This window comes from Carex rostrata, chromosome 30 (genome assembly GCF_964058835.1).
Source record: "Carex rostrata chromosome 30, lpCarRost1.2, whole genome shotgun sequence".
NCBI classification, from domain to species: Eukaryota; Viridiplantae; Streptophyta; class Magnoliopsida; order Poales; family Cyperaceae; genus Carex; species Carex rostrata.
In genome coordinates this window covers 3,042,926-3,059,620 of record NC_135947.1, presented here as the reverse complement: position 1 = coordinate 3,059,620, position 16,695 = coordinate 3,042,926, and the positions used below count along the sequence as shown (strand labels likewise).

Sequence of the window (16,695 nt, the reverse complement as noted above, 5' to 3'; positions counted from 1 at the left end):
AATTAATTGCGAACTACACATTTTTCGAATCGAACTCGAATCGAATCACGAACTAAATTATTTTTTAGCAGCCCTAGTTATACCGATAGTTTATACATTAATTTTTTCTCGCGGGACAAAATTCACATGACTTCCTTTTACCGGTATGAACTATGAAATGAGTGTTTTTAAGTTGAAAAATTGTTCATGAAAAAATACATCAGAGACGGATTTCCTGGTATAAACTATGAGAGACGACCGAAGAGAGAGGAGAGACAGTCATCTAGGCCGGAAAGAGGACAGCCGGAGAGACAGCCAGTCGCCGAGAGCGTTAGCTAGATTTTAGAGCTAAAGGGAGAGTGAGTTAGGGAGAGGTGGAGAGAGAACTAGGTTATTGAGATTTGAGAGCGAGGGAGTGTTGGCTAAGTTAAATTATGACTCTCTGTCTTGAATTTTAATTTCATCATGTAAATGGACGGCTGATGTTATTATGAGATTCAAACCATAAAAGTAATCGAACCCATTTTGATCGAATCAGGCTAGGTTTGAGTTTGGTTTGAATTAATTTCGAACCGAACCTGGTTTGGTTCGTTTCAATTCGAACCCATTTCGAATCGAATTAAACTCGAATCAAAACCGAATCGAATCACGAACTACGAATTTTTTTGGCAGCCCTAATCTACACATCATTTATTATGCTAAATGAAGAAGACAATTTTAGGTGAAAACTTTAAAGTAGGATTCCGGCTGTTATCTTAAGTAAAATAAATGAAATAATTAAACCAACTCTAAAGTTCCCGAAAAAAGAAAGTTAATTAAAAAATCTGTGTAGAAATGGGCACAGAAATATAGTTTATGTTAAGTACGTCACATAATTTATTAATTTGATCTAAAATCTTAAAAGTATGATAAGTAAAACAATAAATGTGTTGATATTCATGCAAAATTAAACCGATATAAGGTCACAGGCACATTCTAAATGATGTACCTGCCTTATTTACTACCTATATAATATAGAAACCCTTCAATATTCATTGAGGACATTAATATATAGACATACTTTTTTTTTTTAATTAACAAAAATCTTGCTAAGTATTACTCAAATATTAAATATAAGGGATACGAATTAAAACTGGTAGATATGCTACACCAAAAAAGAATTACTGAATAGATCTTAATATAAGAGTGTGTTGAGGTTGATAAATTCAATTCCTCTATAATATACTTATAGTTCGAAGATATTGGAGGATACTAAAAGAAATAACAATCAACTCTATATAATATTTATAAAACTAATTTAACGCAAAAATGTAGTATAACAAAATAATGTAATGTCTTTATATACTAATCCAATGTTTGTGTGTTTGTATGTTTTTATTTTTGTCAACATTTTCTTACATATCTTCTTGGTTGCTTGTTATTAATTATAATATTTTTGCTAACATTTTGTTACATTTTTTTTTTTATTTAATTTGAATAAATTATCTAAACTCATTGGTTAATGCATTTGTTATTTATTTTTTTAAATATGTAAAAATAAGTAAGTTTGAAATATTGAGTTATTAATGTTGAGAAAAATATGTATTCGTAATGTAATAAATGCTTGTAAAGATTATTTTTCTTTTAAACAAGCTCAATCTAACTTGCTCAACTTTATTGTTCTTAGAATTGGAACAAAAACAACTCCAAACCCAATTATTAAGGGCTACTACATCGATATTTCCTTACGGTTTTTTTTTTTTTTTTTTTTTCTGATGAAGTGGCTGGTTTCGATATTAGTACTCACAATATTGTAAAAAATCTACACTTTCTAATGTTTTTTAGTCTACCAATGGAAAATATAATGAATAGTTTGGTATATTTTTAAGAAAAACAGATAAAGGCTAATAGATAAATATATCTATCGTGAATAGTTTTTGTATCTTTTTTTTAAGAATATATTTGGCTGCATAAGAATAACATTATTTCGGAAATAATATTGTTAGTCTCATACAAATTCAATTTAATTGTATATCTTTGTCCTCATTTTGGGTGATGGCTGTCCCGGATGTTCAAGTATGTTCAAGTAATTAATCATGATTTTCTTTCAATTCATAAAATTTTTGGTGGTATTATCAAAAATTAGGGATTTCTTCACGGATCTATAGAGTGCCATTTGTCAAGTTGATCTAACTCCAATAAAGTGTGTCTTAATTCAAGTAACTTGCTCTGATACCACTTTGTTATAATAGTTGCGTCACTAATTGCTCTAAAAACTGAAAATAATTGCAATTAAGAGTAAAGATATGAGTTTAGAGAAATTTGACACGCGAGATGTTAACGGACTTCGGCAAAACAAAGGCCTACGTCTCCGGGGCTTCGCAACCTCAAGTGGTGCGCATTTCTATTACCCAATACAAAAGGATTACAACTTGTGAACCATTGAGCTCTTACACACCAAGCGGAAAATCAATCAGCCAACTCAAAGAGATGAGAACAAGGTCTCTTAGTTCAAGCTACTCAAGAGAAAACACTCAATATATCACTTTAGCCTAATCTATCTCAAGATTAGTGAAGTAGGTTTGAGGTGTTTGAGGGATTTTGAGGTTTTAAGCTCTCATTGTTACAATGGAGTAAACTAAGCTCTCAGAAAATTGTTTTTTAAAAGTTTAGAGTCAGCTCAAATAGTTTGGAAAGAAAGCCTAAAGCCCTATTTATAGAGACAGCTCAAAAATGAGCTATTTGACCTAAAACGTTACCAACATTTTAGTTCAAAATGCGATTTAGGATTTTAATTTTCTGACAGCTTAGTAAAACGTTACCAACGATTGTAAAACATTATGTAACATTTTCTACTGTAAAAACTTGATCAAAAACAATAATTTCTGAAGCTCAGATTTAATTAAAACGTTACAACGTTTTTCAAATGTTATAACGTTTGTAACTTGAATTTTGAATTTGATATAGTTATACTTAACATTCTGACATTCCTAAAATGTTATAACGTTTTCAAGTTGATTCTGTACAACTGTGCTTCATCAGTTCTGTCAGTCCTAAAACGCTACAACGTTTTAAGCTGTTTCTGAGTTTGATCAAACTGTTACTTCAGCGTTTCTGACAGGCCTAACGTTACAACGTTTTACAAATGTTACCAACGTTTGATCCCTATGTAAACAGCCTCAAACATACTTTACCAAGCTTCTGATTTTACAATTTATATTCTTGATAATTGTCTTCATGATTTCTTCAGTCTAAGTATTCCATAATGCAATTTCATTTGACTTGAACCTACATATCTTTCAAAAATAAAAGAAATCGTAAAATTCAATAATTGTATCTTTTTGCAAATTAGTCAAATAGACGAAAAATATTATTGCTCAAACAACACTACATTCATAAATGACAAATATTTGGTCAGTTTACTGATTTCAATTGTCAACAGTTGTGAACATCAAATAATAGTCGTATATGAACTGTACATGAACAGTAAATACAAATACATGAACAATATTTGAACAGTATATGAATAGTAGGTGAAAAGTAAATGAATAGTATGTGAACAGTACATGAACAGTAAATACGTATACGTATCTGGACAATGCATGAACAGTAAATATGTATAGGTATATGAACAGTAAATATGTATACGTTTATGAATATTGCATGAACAGTGCATGAATAGTAAATACGTATATGAACAGTGCAGACAAAAAAAATACCTGATTTAGCAGCTGAACAAATACGTCTCCTTCTCCTTCTCTTCGTCTCTTTCTCCTTCTCCTTCTCTCTTTCTCTTTCTCTTTCTCTTTCTCTTTGACTTCTTTCTCTCTGATCTGAATCCATAAACCCCTATTTATAACACAAAATGCGCAAAAAAAAAAAAAATCGGGGCATGGATATTTTCCGCGGGGCGGAATTAAAATTCCGGAGAGCGGATATTTTCCACGGGTTGGGTAGAAATAAAAATCCAGCTCAGAGCTGATTATTTTTAATGAAATATTTATAATTTTGGTTATTTTTAAAAAAACTCGGCTCCCCCTCTTCCCTCTCTACAAAATTTAGATTCCCCCTCTCTATCGTAGCCTGTGCATGAGCGAGATCTTCCTCAAAATCATTTTCCATCTTTGATCCGACCGGCCCTGTCTCCTTCAGATCGGTCTGGTCATTTTGCCGATCATTTTCATTCCTGCCAGATCTGTTTGAATTTTTTCAGTAATTTTCGATCCATCAGGTAATCTCCGTTTCCTTCTTTTTACGGCAATTTAATTCTATTTTTTTTTATAAAAGTGGGAAATTCTCACCTTTTTCATCGAAACGGAATGTTTTTATAATTTCCATTAATTCTGTAGTCGTCATGTTTATTTATTCCCGAATGGCCTACCTGCCCGCCCCTGTAAAGCCCACCAATGAAATTCAAAATTGGGCCTAAATTCCTGGGAGAGAGCTCGGCCTGGAAGAACCTAAGCACATATCACAATTTTAATTTTATTAAAAAAAAACGAAATTTTTTAAATAAAATTAAGAGTTTAAAGTGAGTCAATAAAATATATCTTTAACATATATTATATTTCCTTATGTAGAAATGGACAAATCCAAAACCCATCGAGAAAAGTCATACATGGACATGATTATGGAACGAATCCGGACTATATTAATTCAGGTTAGAATTTCGGAGATATTCATGCGGATTTTAATTGAACAAACTGGATCCAAATTCAAAGTTTGACGTACCTAACCGGATATAAACTTAACGTTTGACATGCAGGCGCACCTTGAATGATATATACATACTTTATTACTGATATACCTAAGTTGGAAAAATTATTCATGTAATGCCTATATATATATATATATGATTGAATCGTCCTTCAATGTCACACATGAATATGTGCGTTGTCGTTTTTTTTTTAATTAATTAATTATTTTTTATAATCAGACAACCTTGATAGTGATTATCCAAAATTCCAAATATAAAAGAAGTGGATAAATTTTGAAAATGAATACTGATGACTGAATTTCGATCCTTTTGGATTTTTTTTTTCTTTGTCATATAAGATGTTGGTGGATACTAAAAAAAATAGTCATAAAATCAGTAAATATTACATGCATATCACCTTTGTACTTGAAGGGATAGTAAAAAATAACTTTGCACTTCTTTCTTTTATTCTGAAACACTCTGTGAAGTTGTAATTCTATGATATGCTACACAGATTGGAGTTTGGAGTTCTATGCATTTTGCACCAATTGTGAATGTTAGCTCGAGTAATAAAAAAATTAAACACAGAGATATGACACAGTATGATGTTGACTTGTTAAAATCAGAGAATGGTCTTTATTCATTGTATTTGGCTACAAAAATGGCGTAGAATGATGAACAGTTTTATTATATTGTCACTGGAATTTGTTTGAGAGAGATATTGGAGAAATTGCAGCGAACAGACATTTTCTGATGTGATGTTTAAACTTTAAAGCTGTAGGTGAGGAATTAGCTAAGTGGTTTTTTGTTATTCTGTTTATTTCCTCTATTTTAGGGAGAAAACTCATGTAGCCTCCGGAAAAAAAGAGAGATAAAAAGGCAGCAGTAGCAGCATAAGCCCAGACCTCTTTTTTTTTGGTATTAATTTCTTCTTTATTTTTCAAGCTTGTCCCATTGTGTTTCATTATATTTCCGAGAAAAGTCACGTTCTTCCAATATCTGTACCTTAATCCAGATGTACTAAGGAAAAGTTCGACAAATTTTATGTTTCCAATGCATCAAATGCAGAAACTTATTTACCCATAATTAATTATGTGTCTTCTACAATATAAAATTTTCAAGCTTCTGAAATTAGGTTGATTGTATACTTTTCTTAGTTTTCTACCTATCTGAAAAAGGTAAATAAAATTTTAGAAAATCACTAGATCATATAGGTAAAATATCACTTGATCTAGTGATCCTCTACCTATCTAAAAAATAAATAAATCACAAGTTAATTGTCATATGAAGATCCCGTTGAATATTTTAGATTTGACTGTTTGAACTTTCAAAACAAAATATTTAAAAAAAAAAATTAAATGAAAATATAGATTCAAAGTATGGACCAATATTGTGCTTTATACATAGTACCGTAGCATCACTTTTTTCTATAATATAAAATTTGTAACACATTATATATATATATCCTGGCCCCCAATTTCTTTTATTACCAAATTCCAAAAAATGAAAAGAAAGCGCATTTCAATATCTTAGTATTACACAACAATTGAGGTGTTTGATTATAAAACGGTGCTCTCGTAAATATAGACCGCGCACGCTGATAGCATTCCAATTGGACTGTTGGATGAATCCATTCATTTATCGAGTCGGAAAGTGAAAAGGAATTGGCACTTGGCAGATTGGCTAGAATCTGCGCTAGCTCATTTCGATTCTGAAGAAACACAAGAATAAGAATAGAAAGAAAGGCGTGTTTTAATTTTTCTATTTTATTTTATGAAAATTATCAGTTAGCAACCGACAAGGCAAAACATAAAAAATTATATAAACTAAAAAAATTAAGAGGAGGGTTAAAATGCACCATCCTTTTGTGCTCCTAACGTGCACCCTTATCTCATATTTTCATTTTTAAAGTTTAAATAGTCGATTCGAACCTTCCAACGTGTTCTTCATATTAAAATGTGCTTGGAGACCAAATTTTATATTTTTTGGAAATTTTTTACTATTTTTTCAGAATTTTTGAAAATCATCATTTTGCTGAATTTTTTATTATTGTTTAGTTTAATCAAAAATTCTGAAAAAAATAGTAATTTTTTTTCAAAAAACTTAAAATTTGGTCTCCAAGCACATTTTAATATGAATAACACGTTGGAAGGTTCGAATCGACTATTTGAAATTTAAAAATGAAAATATGAGGAAAGAATGCACGTTAAGAGCACAAAAGAGAGGATGCATTTTACCCTCAAAAATTAATCCGTTTTGATACTAGTACGAGGTAATGATACTCCGTATAATGCAAGGTAAATAAAAAAAAAAAAAAAATACAATGTATTTATGCAAATTCAGGTGGCAACATGACCTACTTGTGCTTAATTGGCTTATATGGATGCATGGGGTCCATGACCTGCATTATTACAACTTTTTAGTTGATAATAATTGATTGATCCAACTGGAATAGCCCCATTTTGACCTGTTATTCTTGAATTGAAAATTTCATGTTACACCAGTTTCATGCTTCACTAACAAGACCAAAGACCGCATAGAGAGAAATTATTCTGGTCAATTGAATTTCTCCTACATACATACAAAAAAAAAAAAATCACATATAACATTTCTCATAACAAAATTGTACATATCTTAGGCTTTTACCTTAATTTACTTATGATAATATATTAATTAATCCATCTATTTAATTACATTAATAATGTCTCAAAGCATATATATGTGTATATAGAGTATGGCTAAAAATTGCTACCGGTAGCACTTCGACCTAAGTGCTTACGGGATCATATCTTCGTATTTGATATTCAAATAACAAATTCAAACCGTTAGATGTTCAATCTATATTAAAATGTGATTGGAGACCAAATTTTACATTTTTTGGAATTTTTTTACTATTTATTAAGATGGTTTGAAATCGCTGTTTTTTAATGGTGCATAATTTTAATAAAAACAACGATTTTCAAACCATCTTAATAAATAGTAAAAAAATTCCAAAAAATGTAAAATTTGGTCTCCAAGCACATTTTAATATAGATTGAACATCTAACGTTTAGATTTGTTGTTTGAATATCAAATACGAAGATATGACCCCGTAAGCACTTAGGTCGAAGTGCTACCGGTAGCAATTTAGCCATACTCTGTGTATATACATAGCTTTGTACTGTGATTTGATATAACACACAACAATTATTTGTTATCCATAAAACAACTACGTCAATATACTGCAAACATAATTGTTCTAAAACGTAAAAAGATAATTGAATCAAGATAAATTTGATAACAATATACACTTTAATTTTCCCTATTTACCCTTGTATTTTCAGACCAATAATCTCCATTTCTAATGCCCAAGGAACTTAATTGTACGGCATGCTCCGGCTCCACCTAAAATAATTCTTTGTATTACCTGCTCAAACTCCCAATCTGAGGTGGATTGCGTACGCGCCATTTGTTAAGTCGTCAACGAGGCCTTGTAAGCCACGCACATACTCCGGTTCAACAAACTCAAACCGGCGTACCGGTCTCTGAGCTGCCGGTTCAACCTTGCCACAATCCCGTTTTCTCTGTTTTCACAATATCTAAGAAACCCGGGGGACCAGCACGAATCATCTAATCGAGCGTCAACAAATGTTTTGGATGCTTCTTGCATCCCAAGGTACTCCACCATTGCATTGACAACCTCCTCGGGACCGTCCCAAACCCTAACACGTGCCATGGCACGGTGCAACACGGTTTGCAAGGCAATGGCCGGGTTTGCGGACGATAAGAAACCATGGCCTAGAACAACTGAGAATTCACCGGGCTTTAGACTGGTACGCACCGTTACCATGTCTGTGCTGTTTTGACCCGATAGCTGTATCGTTATATGGTTGATGGGCTTTTTCGGAAAAGAGCCGGTTGGGTAGAGAACTTGTTCTATGATTTTGTTGGAGCTGTACAAAATTTGTGAGATTTTACCGTTGGAGACAAACATGATGTGAAACCGATGGCCCATAGGGGTATTTGCGGAAGCATTTATGACAGAGATTTCGAAGGAGTTGGATGTCGCGTGGTTTGCCACGATACAAGCAGAGGCAATAGCAAAGACAACAGCAATGCGAATGAGGATTTGACCGACTAAAAAAGGTGGAGATGTATCCGATTGTGTGGCTATCGCGGCAATCTCGGGGTTTTCTTGTATTTCTATTGTTGTGGAGGGGTGAATGAGAAGAGGGCTATCCATGCTGAGAGAGGAAGAGGGAGACACAAAAGGAGGGGGTATTTTTTGTTTGTGTGTGTGTGTGTGGGTGGGTGGGGTTTGGGGCTGGAGGAGGAGGGGGGGGGGGGGGGGGGGGGGGGGGGAAGGGTTGCTGAGGACAGGATAATTACATGTGAATTATTGGCGCTAACATTTAAGTTGGCAGATTGGAATGTATCTGTGAATTTGCTATATATCACATGGAACCTAATCATTATACATCTCCCTTCACTATTTTTTAAGAAAGAAAATCATTAACTCTACTATTTGCCACCTAGGATTTGCTAGCTTTCCAATTTTTTCTGTATAATAATTTAAAATTTATAAGTTAAAATATAAAAAATTGGCGAAAAAGTGGGACATCAAATTAAAATTTGGAACTGATTTTTTTTAAATATATAATACATAATACAACGCAGTTAAGTTTGTCAACACTTCACATCGTGCTTAGGGGTGTCAATGACACCCGTTTATCCTACCTGTATCGTATTGGATAAGACGGGTATGGATAATATATATATATATATTTGTCGTTAACTTATTGGGTATGGTTATGGGTAAGGATTTTTTTTTTCTTTAGATAAACGGGTATGGATACATGTAAATGTTATTTCGTATCCGTTGAGTAACGGGTAATTATATAAAATAAATTATATCATAAGAAGAACATTATGCTAAACATTTTACTTTTTTATTCGAATGTTTTATTGTTTAGTTAAGAAATTAAATTTGTTAGAAAAGATATTTGTGATTTGGATTTTTTTTTTGCTTAATAAAAAACTATTACTTAGAATTAATTGCATATGTATGAAATGATAAGTTTTGATGGTTTATTTGTAAAAATAATAAAACTATTATATTTGTATTATTCGTTATTCGCTCACTATCGTTTCGTTACCCGCTAATTTTAACAAGTATCGGTAGGTAGGATAAAGCAAATTCTTAACAGGTATGAGTTGTGTATGGATAAGATCAATTCTTAGTGGATATGTGTATGAAAATCGCGCTCCAACTAATTAACAAAACAGTTTGCACTCATTATCTGCAAACTATTTTACTAATTAAATTTCCAAATCTCTTATCTCTTTCTACCCCTTCTTTGTTTTATATCACAAGGAGAAAAAATAGTGCCTTGTAATATTAAACTGAATGAGACTTGATTTAGAATTAAATTCGGAAGATTTGTTAATTAATATGCATATATTGACCAATTTTTGGGGCCATACTTAAACTAATAAGCTTACCTACATCGTTATAATGATTAATTCAAATTGACTTTATTAGCGATAAAATTTGTGCATAAGGAATTGAGTTTTGTCAATAAAATTTTGACAAAATTTATCTAAAATCGAATTTAAACCGTCTGATCTGCAATGAGTGTGAAAAATATTCAAATTTGACAAATTTTATCCTGATAAACCTAAACTATTCATTAAATTTTTAACACAAATCAGACAATTTAAATCCGACTTCACAAAAATACTCCAGCCCTTCTATATATACTTCTTACATTCTTTGTTAATAATTTTTGTTTTCTTTAAAAAAACTGATATTGACTATCAGTGAGTTAATTAAATTAAATCTGTATTGAAACATTCTTAGCCTTGTCTGTTGCAGTGTTGCTATGCTATCCGGATTGAGTGAACATTATAATATCCAGGCGTCGAGGTCATAGATTATTCCTTTATTGAATTTTCTACATTAGAATATTATGGGCCTGCCATTGAGTTGAGGAGAACAATGAACATTTCATTTAGTAGGCACAATAATTGAAGATTTGCTGGGAAGAGAATGACAAGAGAAAAAGGAGAGGGGGATTGAGGAGGATCCATATCCTCCCAGGTACCTGACTCAACACAATTGAAATGGACGGTCCAGATTTAATTTCAGTCGGTGGGTGATTGGATGGCAGTAGGGAGCAGTATTATTTGTGCTTTGAGATGCGTGCCAAGTTATTTTTGAACCGTCCGATTCAATTCTACTCAGTCAGGTAACCTGAGGGGATACGAATTCGATTGAGGACAGGATAATGTTTAAGGTTTGGTTGTATTTGACAGGTATTTAGAAGTTAAGGCTAGATATATATTTTTGAATAATGATAATTACATGTGAATTATTGGTGCTAACATTTAAGTTGGCAGTTTGGAATTTCTCTATTAATTTTGCTATTCATCACATGAAACCTATTCATAAATTATATATATACATATCCCTTCATTTTTTTTAATAAAATAAACTTTTAAATTCTACTACTTGCCACCTCATTCCAGGACTTGCTAGTTTTCTAATTATTTATGTATAATAATTTATAATTAATAAGTAAAAATATTTTAAAAAATAACAGTGGGGCATAAAAATAAAATATGAAACTGATTTTTTTAATAATAAATAATTTGTCATTATATGCGAAATTAAATATGTTATACATAAATATAAGTTTGTCAACACTTGACATTGTCTTCCAACTAACAAAACACTGCCGCATTCATTATATGCAAACTATTTTTAGTATTGAAAAGTTTCTTAGATCTCTCTCTCACTTTTTTTTTTTAAATATTAGAGGAAAAAATAGCGGTTCATTTTGCCTAGTAATCAAACTGAAAGAGATTTGATTTAGAATTAAATTCGGAATATTTGTTAATTAATAGGCATTTTGTTTTGGTCTAACTATATATGCATGCAGTGTATACACATGGCCAATTTTTCTGGGGCCAGACTTAATTATAGAGAAAAGGTATTATCCCCCGACGTTCAGTCTCCGGAAAATCCCCGCCTTCTATTTTCACGCGTTTTCAACAGTCCGCCGACGCAGTTTCAACTGATGTTAACGGTTCGACCGTTCCTCCCACTTTCCTTATATAAACGAAGTTTCTGAGTTGCCGTTGTTTTCAATCTCTCCTACGTTCTTTCCAAATCTGACGATCTCCTATTCCAATTTTGACGATCTCTGATTTTCATCGATGATTCTATCTTTTACGGGAGTCGGTCTCCAAGATCAGATCTCCCTCCTCTCTTCGTGGCCCCTTCTCTACTGCACAATCTGTAATTCTTTGGCGCTAATCAATCTGTGTTTAATTTCTCTTATTCCTGTGACCTTGATCGTACGGATGAAGAATTAGACTAGTACCGTGAGGCATTGGCCAGGATGAGACACAAGATGAGATGAGGCACAAGATGGAAATACAAGCTCTCAAGGATGGGGCATGAGATGTAGTATAAAAGGTGCAGAGATGAGGCACGAGATGGAGATAGAAATACAAGCTCTCAAGGATCAGGTAATCTGTATAATTGAGAGTGAAAGGACATAATTTGAGTTGAACGGATTGTCAATTGCAAAATTCATGGTTGAATAATTAACTGACGAAAATTCAGATTATTTTAGGTAAATTTGCAAGTAGGCATCCCATGAGTCCAAATCTGATGCAGCTTTGGTCGACATAACAACAAGCAGAACGAATTTGTGATGATTCGACACGAAGGAAAAGGAGCAGTGAGTTATTTTGTTTCATTTTCATTGATTAATGAGAGGATTTTTGCATTTACTTGTTCATTTCCTTTGACTGTATGTGAATCTTTAGGTGAGTGAATTTCAGACAGATTATGTGTAATTTGGGGTTTTTGGGTGTGCACGTAAGTTGCTTGATAAAATGTCTCAAAGAGACATTACAGTATGGATATCAATGATTTCAATCTCTCTTTTTTATCTTAATACAACCCTGCTACTTGTGTGTACTGGCATGTTAATTGGCTTGTACACTCCAATGCTGCAACTACGGTTACCGGTATGGTACCACCAATACTGCAACTTACCGACTAGTACAGTACCACCAATGCTCCTACTTAGAATACAGTACCACCAATGCTCCTTTTTTTTTATTAGACGGGGGATTATTAGTCCGGGGATTTCCAGGGGATTTCCGGGGGATTATTAGATCGGATTTTTGTATATGTTTCCTTGCGGGAGATTATCAGAAATCTTATCCAAACCATGAGGTGATATTTATATTTTATAGGATTGAAACTATCAGTGTACAGGATTCTTTAGTTAGATTTATAGGATTCATGGAGAGTAAGTTTATGATTTAAATTTTATATTTCAGAACTAATATTCTACTAATAGGTTGTTAAGGAACAGCTTAAAGTACATAAGGTTAAAATGCGTTATTGGTTGTCAGGAAGAAGTTGATGAAGCCACACCATTAGTATTTTGTGGACTCCGATATCAAATCCTCCTTTTTACAAAATTACAGTTCATCTATGACTTGCCATCCCGTCTGTACAAATGCATCAGGGCCAAAACATGTGCTGCTGCAGTGAGGTTTTTCACTAGAGCAAAGCTAAATTTCAATCTGAAGATGGTTTCTTGTACAACTGTTTAGATTTTGAATCTGAAGATGAAATAGGGCGTCTTAGCATATCCATTGATTTCTGGTCTTGTATCCAGACTTATTGTTTTGCTATTAGAACCTTAATTATAAATCGTTACATGTTATTCCCTTACTGGTCTTAATGTGAACTTGCTAATCCTGCATTGGTTTCTAGGAAATCATGACCTTGTCAATGCTTCTTCTGGTACGAAAATAAATTGTCTTGATGTCCATTTGTTAAGTTCACACATATATATATATATATATATAGAGTACGGCTAACGCGCTTCCTCTAGCATATGGGCCGAAATGCTTCCGGTGGAAATTTGAAATTTCAAAATCCAAAAAGTCGATCTGAACCGTTCATCTTCTTCTCCATATTAATATCTGCTTGGAGACCAAATTTTACATTTTTCTGAAATTTTTTACTATTTATTAAGCCATTTTGAAAATCGCTGATCCAACGGTAGCTTCTGATTTTTACTGTTTGGTAAGCCACCGTTGGATCAGCAATTTTCAAAGTGGCTTAATAAATAGTAAAAAATTTCAGAAAAATATAAAATTTGGTCTCCAAGCAGATATTAATATGGAGAAGAAGATGAACGGTTCAGATCGACTTTTTGGATTTTGAAATTTCAAATTTCCACCGGAAGCATTTCGGCCCATATGCTAGAGGAAGCGCGTTAGCCGTACTCTATATATATATATATATATATATAGAGTACGGCTAATGTGCTTCCGGTAGCATATGAGCCGAAATGCTTCCGGTGGAAATTTGAAATTTCAAAATCCAAAAAGTCGATCTGAACCGTTCATCTTCTTCTCCATATTAATATCTGCTTGGAGACCAAATTTTATATTTTTCTGAAATTTTTTACTATTTATTAAGCCACTTTGAAAATTGCTGATCCAACGGTGGCTTACCAAACAGTAAAAATCAGAAGCTACCGTTGGATCAGCGATTTTCAAAATGGCTTAATAAATAGTAAAAAATTTCAGAAAAATATAAAATTTGGTCTCCAAGCAGATATTAATATGGAGAAGAAGATGAACGGTTCAGATCGACTTTTTGGATTTTGAAATTTCAAATTTCCACCGGAAGCATTTCGGCCCATATGCTAGAGGAAGCGCGTTAGCCGTACTATATATATATATATATATATATATATATTCACGTGCCATCCTTGTCTGTATCCTTCTTTTTTATCTATAATGTACCAGTGGATGTCATGATCAGTTTTGATTCTAAGTTGCTGCCAGTAAATAATACCATCAGTTCGCTGACGGTATGTCTTAACTGGTATACACTGGCCTTGTTATGAATGTTGATATTAAAATGTTTAGTGTAGACAGTAGATGACTAGCGTAACATTAATTGAACTAAACAAAGCACACGAGACACACACAAGAAGCAGCCTGTTTTGGCTGTATATTTTCCCTTTTAAAACCACGATTTGTCCTTCCTTATGGTAGGTTACCGTCTTCCTTATGGTAGCACTGTAAGTGCATTCATTATGGCAATGCATGCTGTAAGTTAATTTAGTGAACAGATGAATCTTTTCTTAATCATTATTTTATTTACAAGGATGAATGCCATTTTTTTTTTCTTTATTTACTGTCAGGCCAAATTCAAATTATATTTCTGAGAGATCCATTGAACCAACTTTTTAGTTCTTTTTGTGGAAATGTAGAGGAAAGTCAAAGCTATATGCGTGTTAATTTTTAGATTTTTTATAATTTTTTAGCTATGTTTAACGAATGCTTGAATGTAGGGACATATATGGTAATTTGTGCAGAAAAATAATAGTAGTTTTTGTATTTTGAAATTTTGAATTATAAAAAATAGCTAATAAATTATAGAAAAATACTACAAATGTAAATTTTAATCCTAACTTGCTTGTTTTTTAGTCCTTTATTTAACTGCAGAGTTAGATTTTTGATTTGATTTTTTGTATCAGTCTGTCATGTTCTGGTTTCCAAAGAATGTCTTTTGAGTTTTTTCTTATATGACCATTGTGCCTAATGTACCTGTATTTGAGTTGGGTGCTGGCTCAGTGTTTCATTCGAGTTATAGGGGGGCTATTTAGGACTGAACAGATCGTGCACATGCTATTTAGGGGGGCTATTTTTTGTGCCTAATGTACCTGTATTTTATGTTTCAGTACCGCATGCACCATGAGGTGAGATTTATATTTTACAGGATGGAAATTACCAGTGTACATAATTCTTTAATTAGGTTTATAGGATTCATAGAGAGTAACTTTATGATTTAAATATTATGAAGGTCTTCTCGACTTTTGAGCCATGGATTTGATGAAGGTCTTCGATTAGACAGTTTGTCAGATGTAAGCTTGTTACATTGATATTTTCTATTGATTTGAATCAGTTTATGTCAAATTGAAGTACTTAGTTGAATTTGCCGCTTTAATTTGCTCTTGCTTTTATTGTCAAATAGGAATGGCTGCCACTACATCTCATGGTACCCTTGGGTCTTTACAGTCTTGTTACCTCAGCAAATGTTCCCCATTTCAAAAGAGAAGTGCCATTGGTACACTGTCGGGTATGAACTTATAAATTGGGGTTGAAGCATGTTGAGCATGCCTCATCTTTGGTTGTCTTATTTGAAGTTTATAGAATTCATATATTAGGTTTACTGTATTGGTGACTTAGGTTTACAGAATTCTTGACATATTATTTTGGGTTTTAAAAACTTGAGATTATCTTAGGTTTATAGAATTCGTGTATTATGTTTACAGAATTTCTTGATGGCTATCTGGAGGTGATGGTGTTGATGCCAGAGGGCCGAAAGTGTATCACCTTCATCGGTCACTCTATCTTAGAATCAAAGAGGGAGAAAATTTGAAAACATTTATGTTTTATAAGTAGTGTTATATTATACTTCTTCATGTTTGCTTTGATTTGTATGAAATGTTATGTTTGGTGGAAAACATTTATGTTATTTATAGGTAATTTATTTTGTTTAGTGATAAGAATGATGTCTCATTGGTAGATGTAATAGCATGTGTGTTTTGAGATTAGTTGTTATGTTTTCAGTATTTAACAACACTTTATATAGAGTGATATGATAAGATGTACATAATTCAAAACAATTAAAAGTAGTATCTAGATGCAAATTTAAAAAAAAATTGAAAAAAAATTAAAATTTGAATTTTTTTACTGGTTTATAGTATTCAACGAAATTGTCTATAGAGTCATGTGATAAGGTTTTGAGAATTCAAAACATTTGAAAGTAGTATTTAGATGCAAATTTAAAAAAAATTAAAATTTGAATTTTTTTTGTCATTTACATGATTCAATGAACTTATCTACAGAGTTATGTGATAAGGTTTATATAATTCAAAATAATTGAAAGTAGCATTTAGATGTAAATTTTAAAAAAAAATTGAAATTTTTTTACCGGTTTACAGTATTCAACA

At 32.4% G+C, this 16,695-nt stretch overlaps 1 protein-coding gene and 1 long non-coding RNA gene across 2 annotated transcripts; one reads left to right on the top strand and one right to left on the bottom strand.

Moving 5' to 3' along the window:
* Positions 1-6,999: 6,999 nt before the first annotated feature.
* LOC144546563 (uncharacterized) lies at positions 7,000-8,955 on the bottom strand. The gene is made up of 2 exons (XM_078295098.1): positions 8,061-8,955; positions 7,000-7,121 (listed from the first exon to the last, which is right to left on the bottom strand). The coding sequence occupies exon 1, from the start codon at positions 8,874-8,876 to the stop codon at positions 8,106-8,108; it is 771 nt and encodes a 256-aa protein (XP_078151224.1). The 5' UTR covers positions 8,877-8,955; the 3' UTR covers positions 7,000-7,121; positions 8,061-8,105.
* A 6,585-nt stretch (positions 8,956-15,540) lies between these two features.
* On the top strand, positions 15,541-16,296 carry LOC144547107 (uncharacterized). The gene is made up of 3 exons (XR_013509003.1): positions 15,541-15,603; positions 15,714-15,818; positions 16,015-16,296. It is a non-coding gene; the product is annotated as an uncharacterized LOC144547107 (long non-coding RNA).
* Positions 16,297-16,695: the final 399 nt, after the last annotated feature.

What these genes read in the sequence shown, in the direction of transcription:
- LOC144546563 (XM_078295098.1), bottom strand. Translation starts at nt 8,876, where the DNA reads ATGGATAGCCCTCTTCTCATTCACCCCTCCACAACAATAGAAATACAA.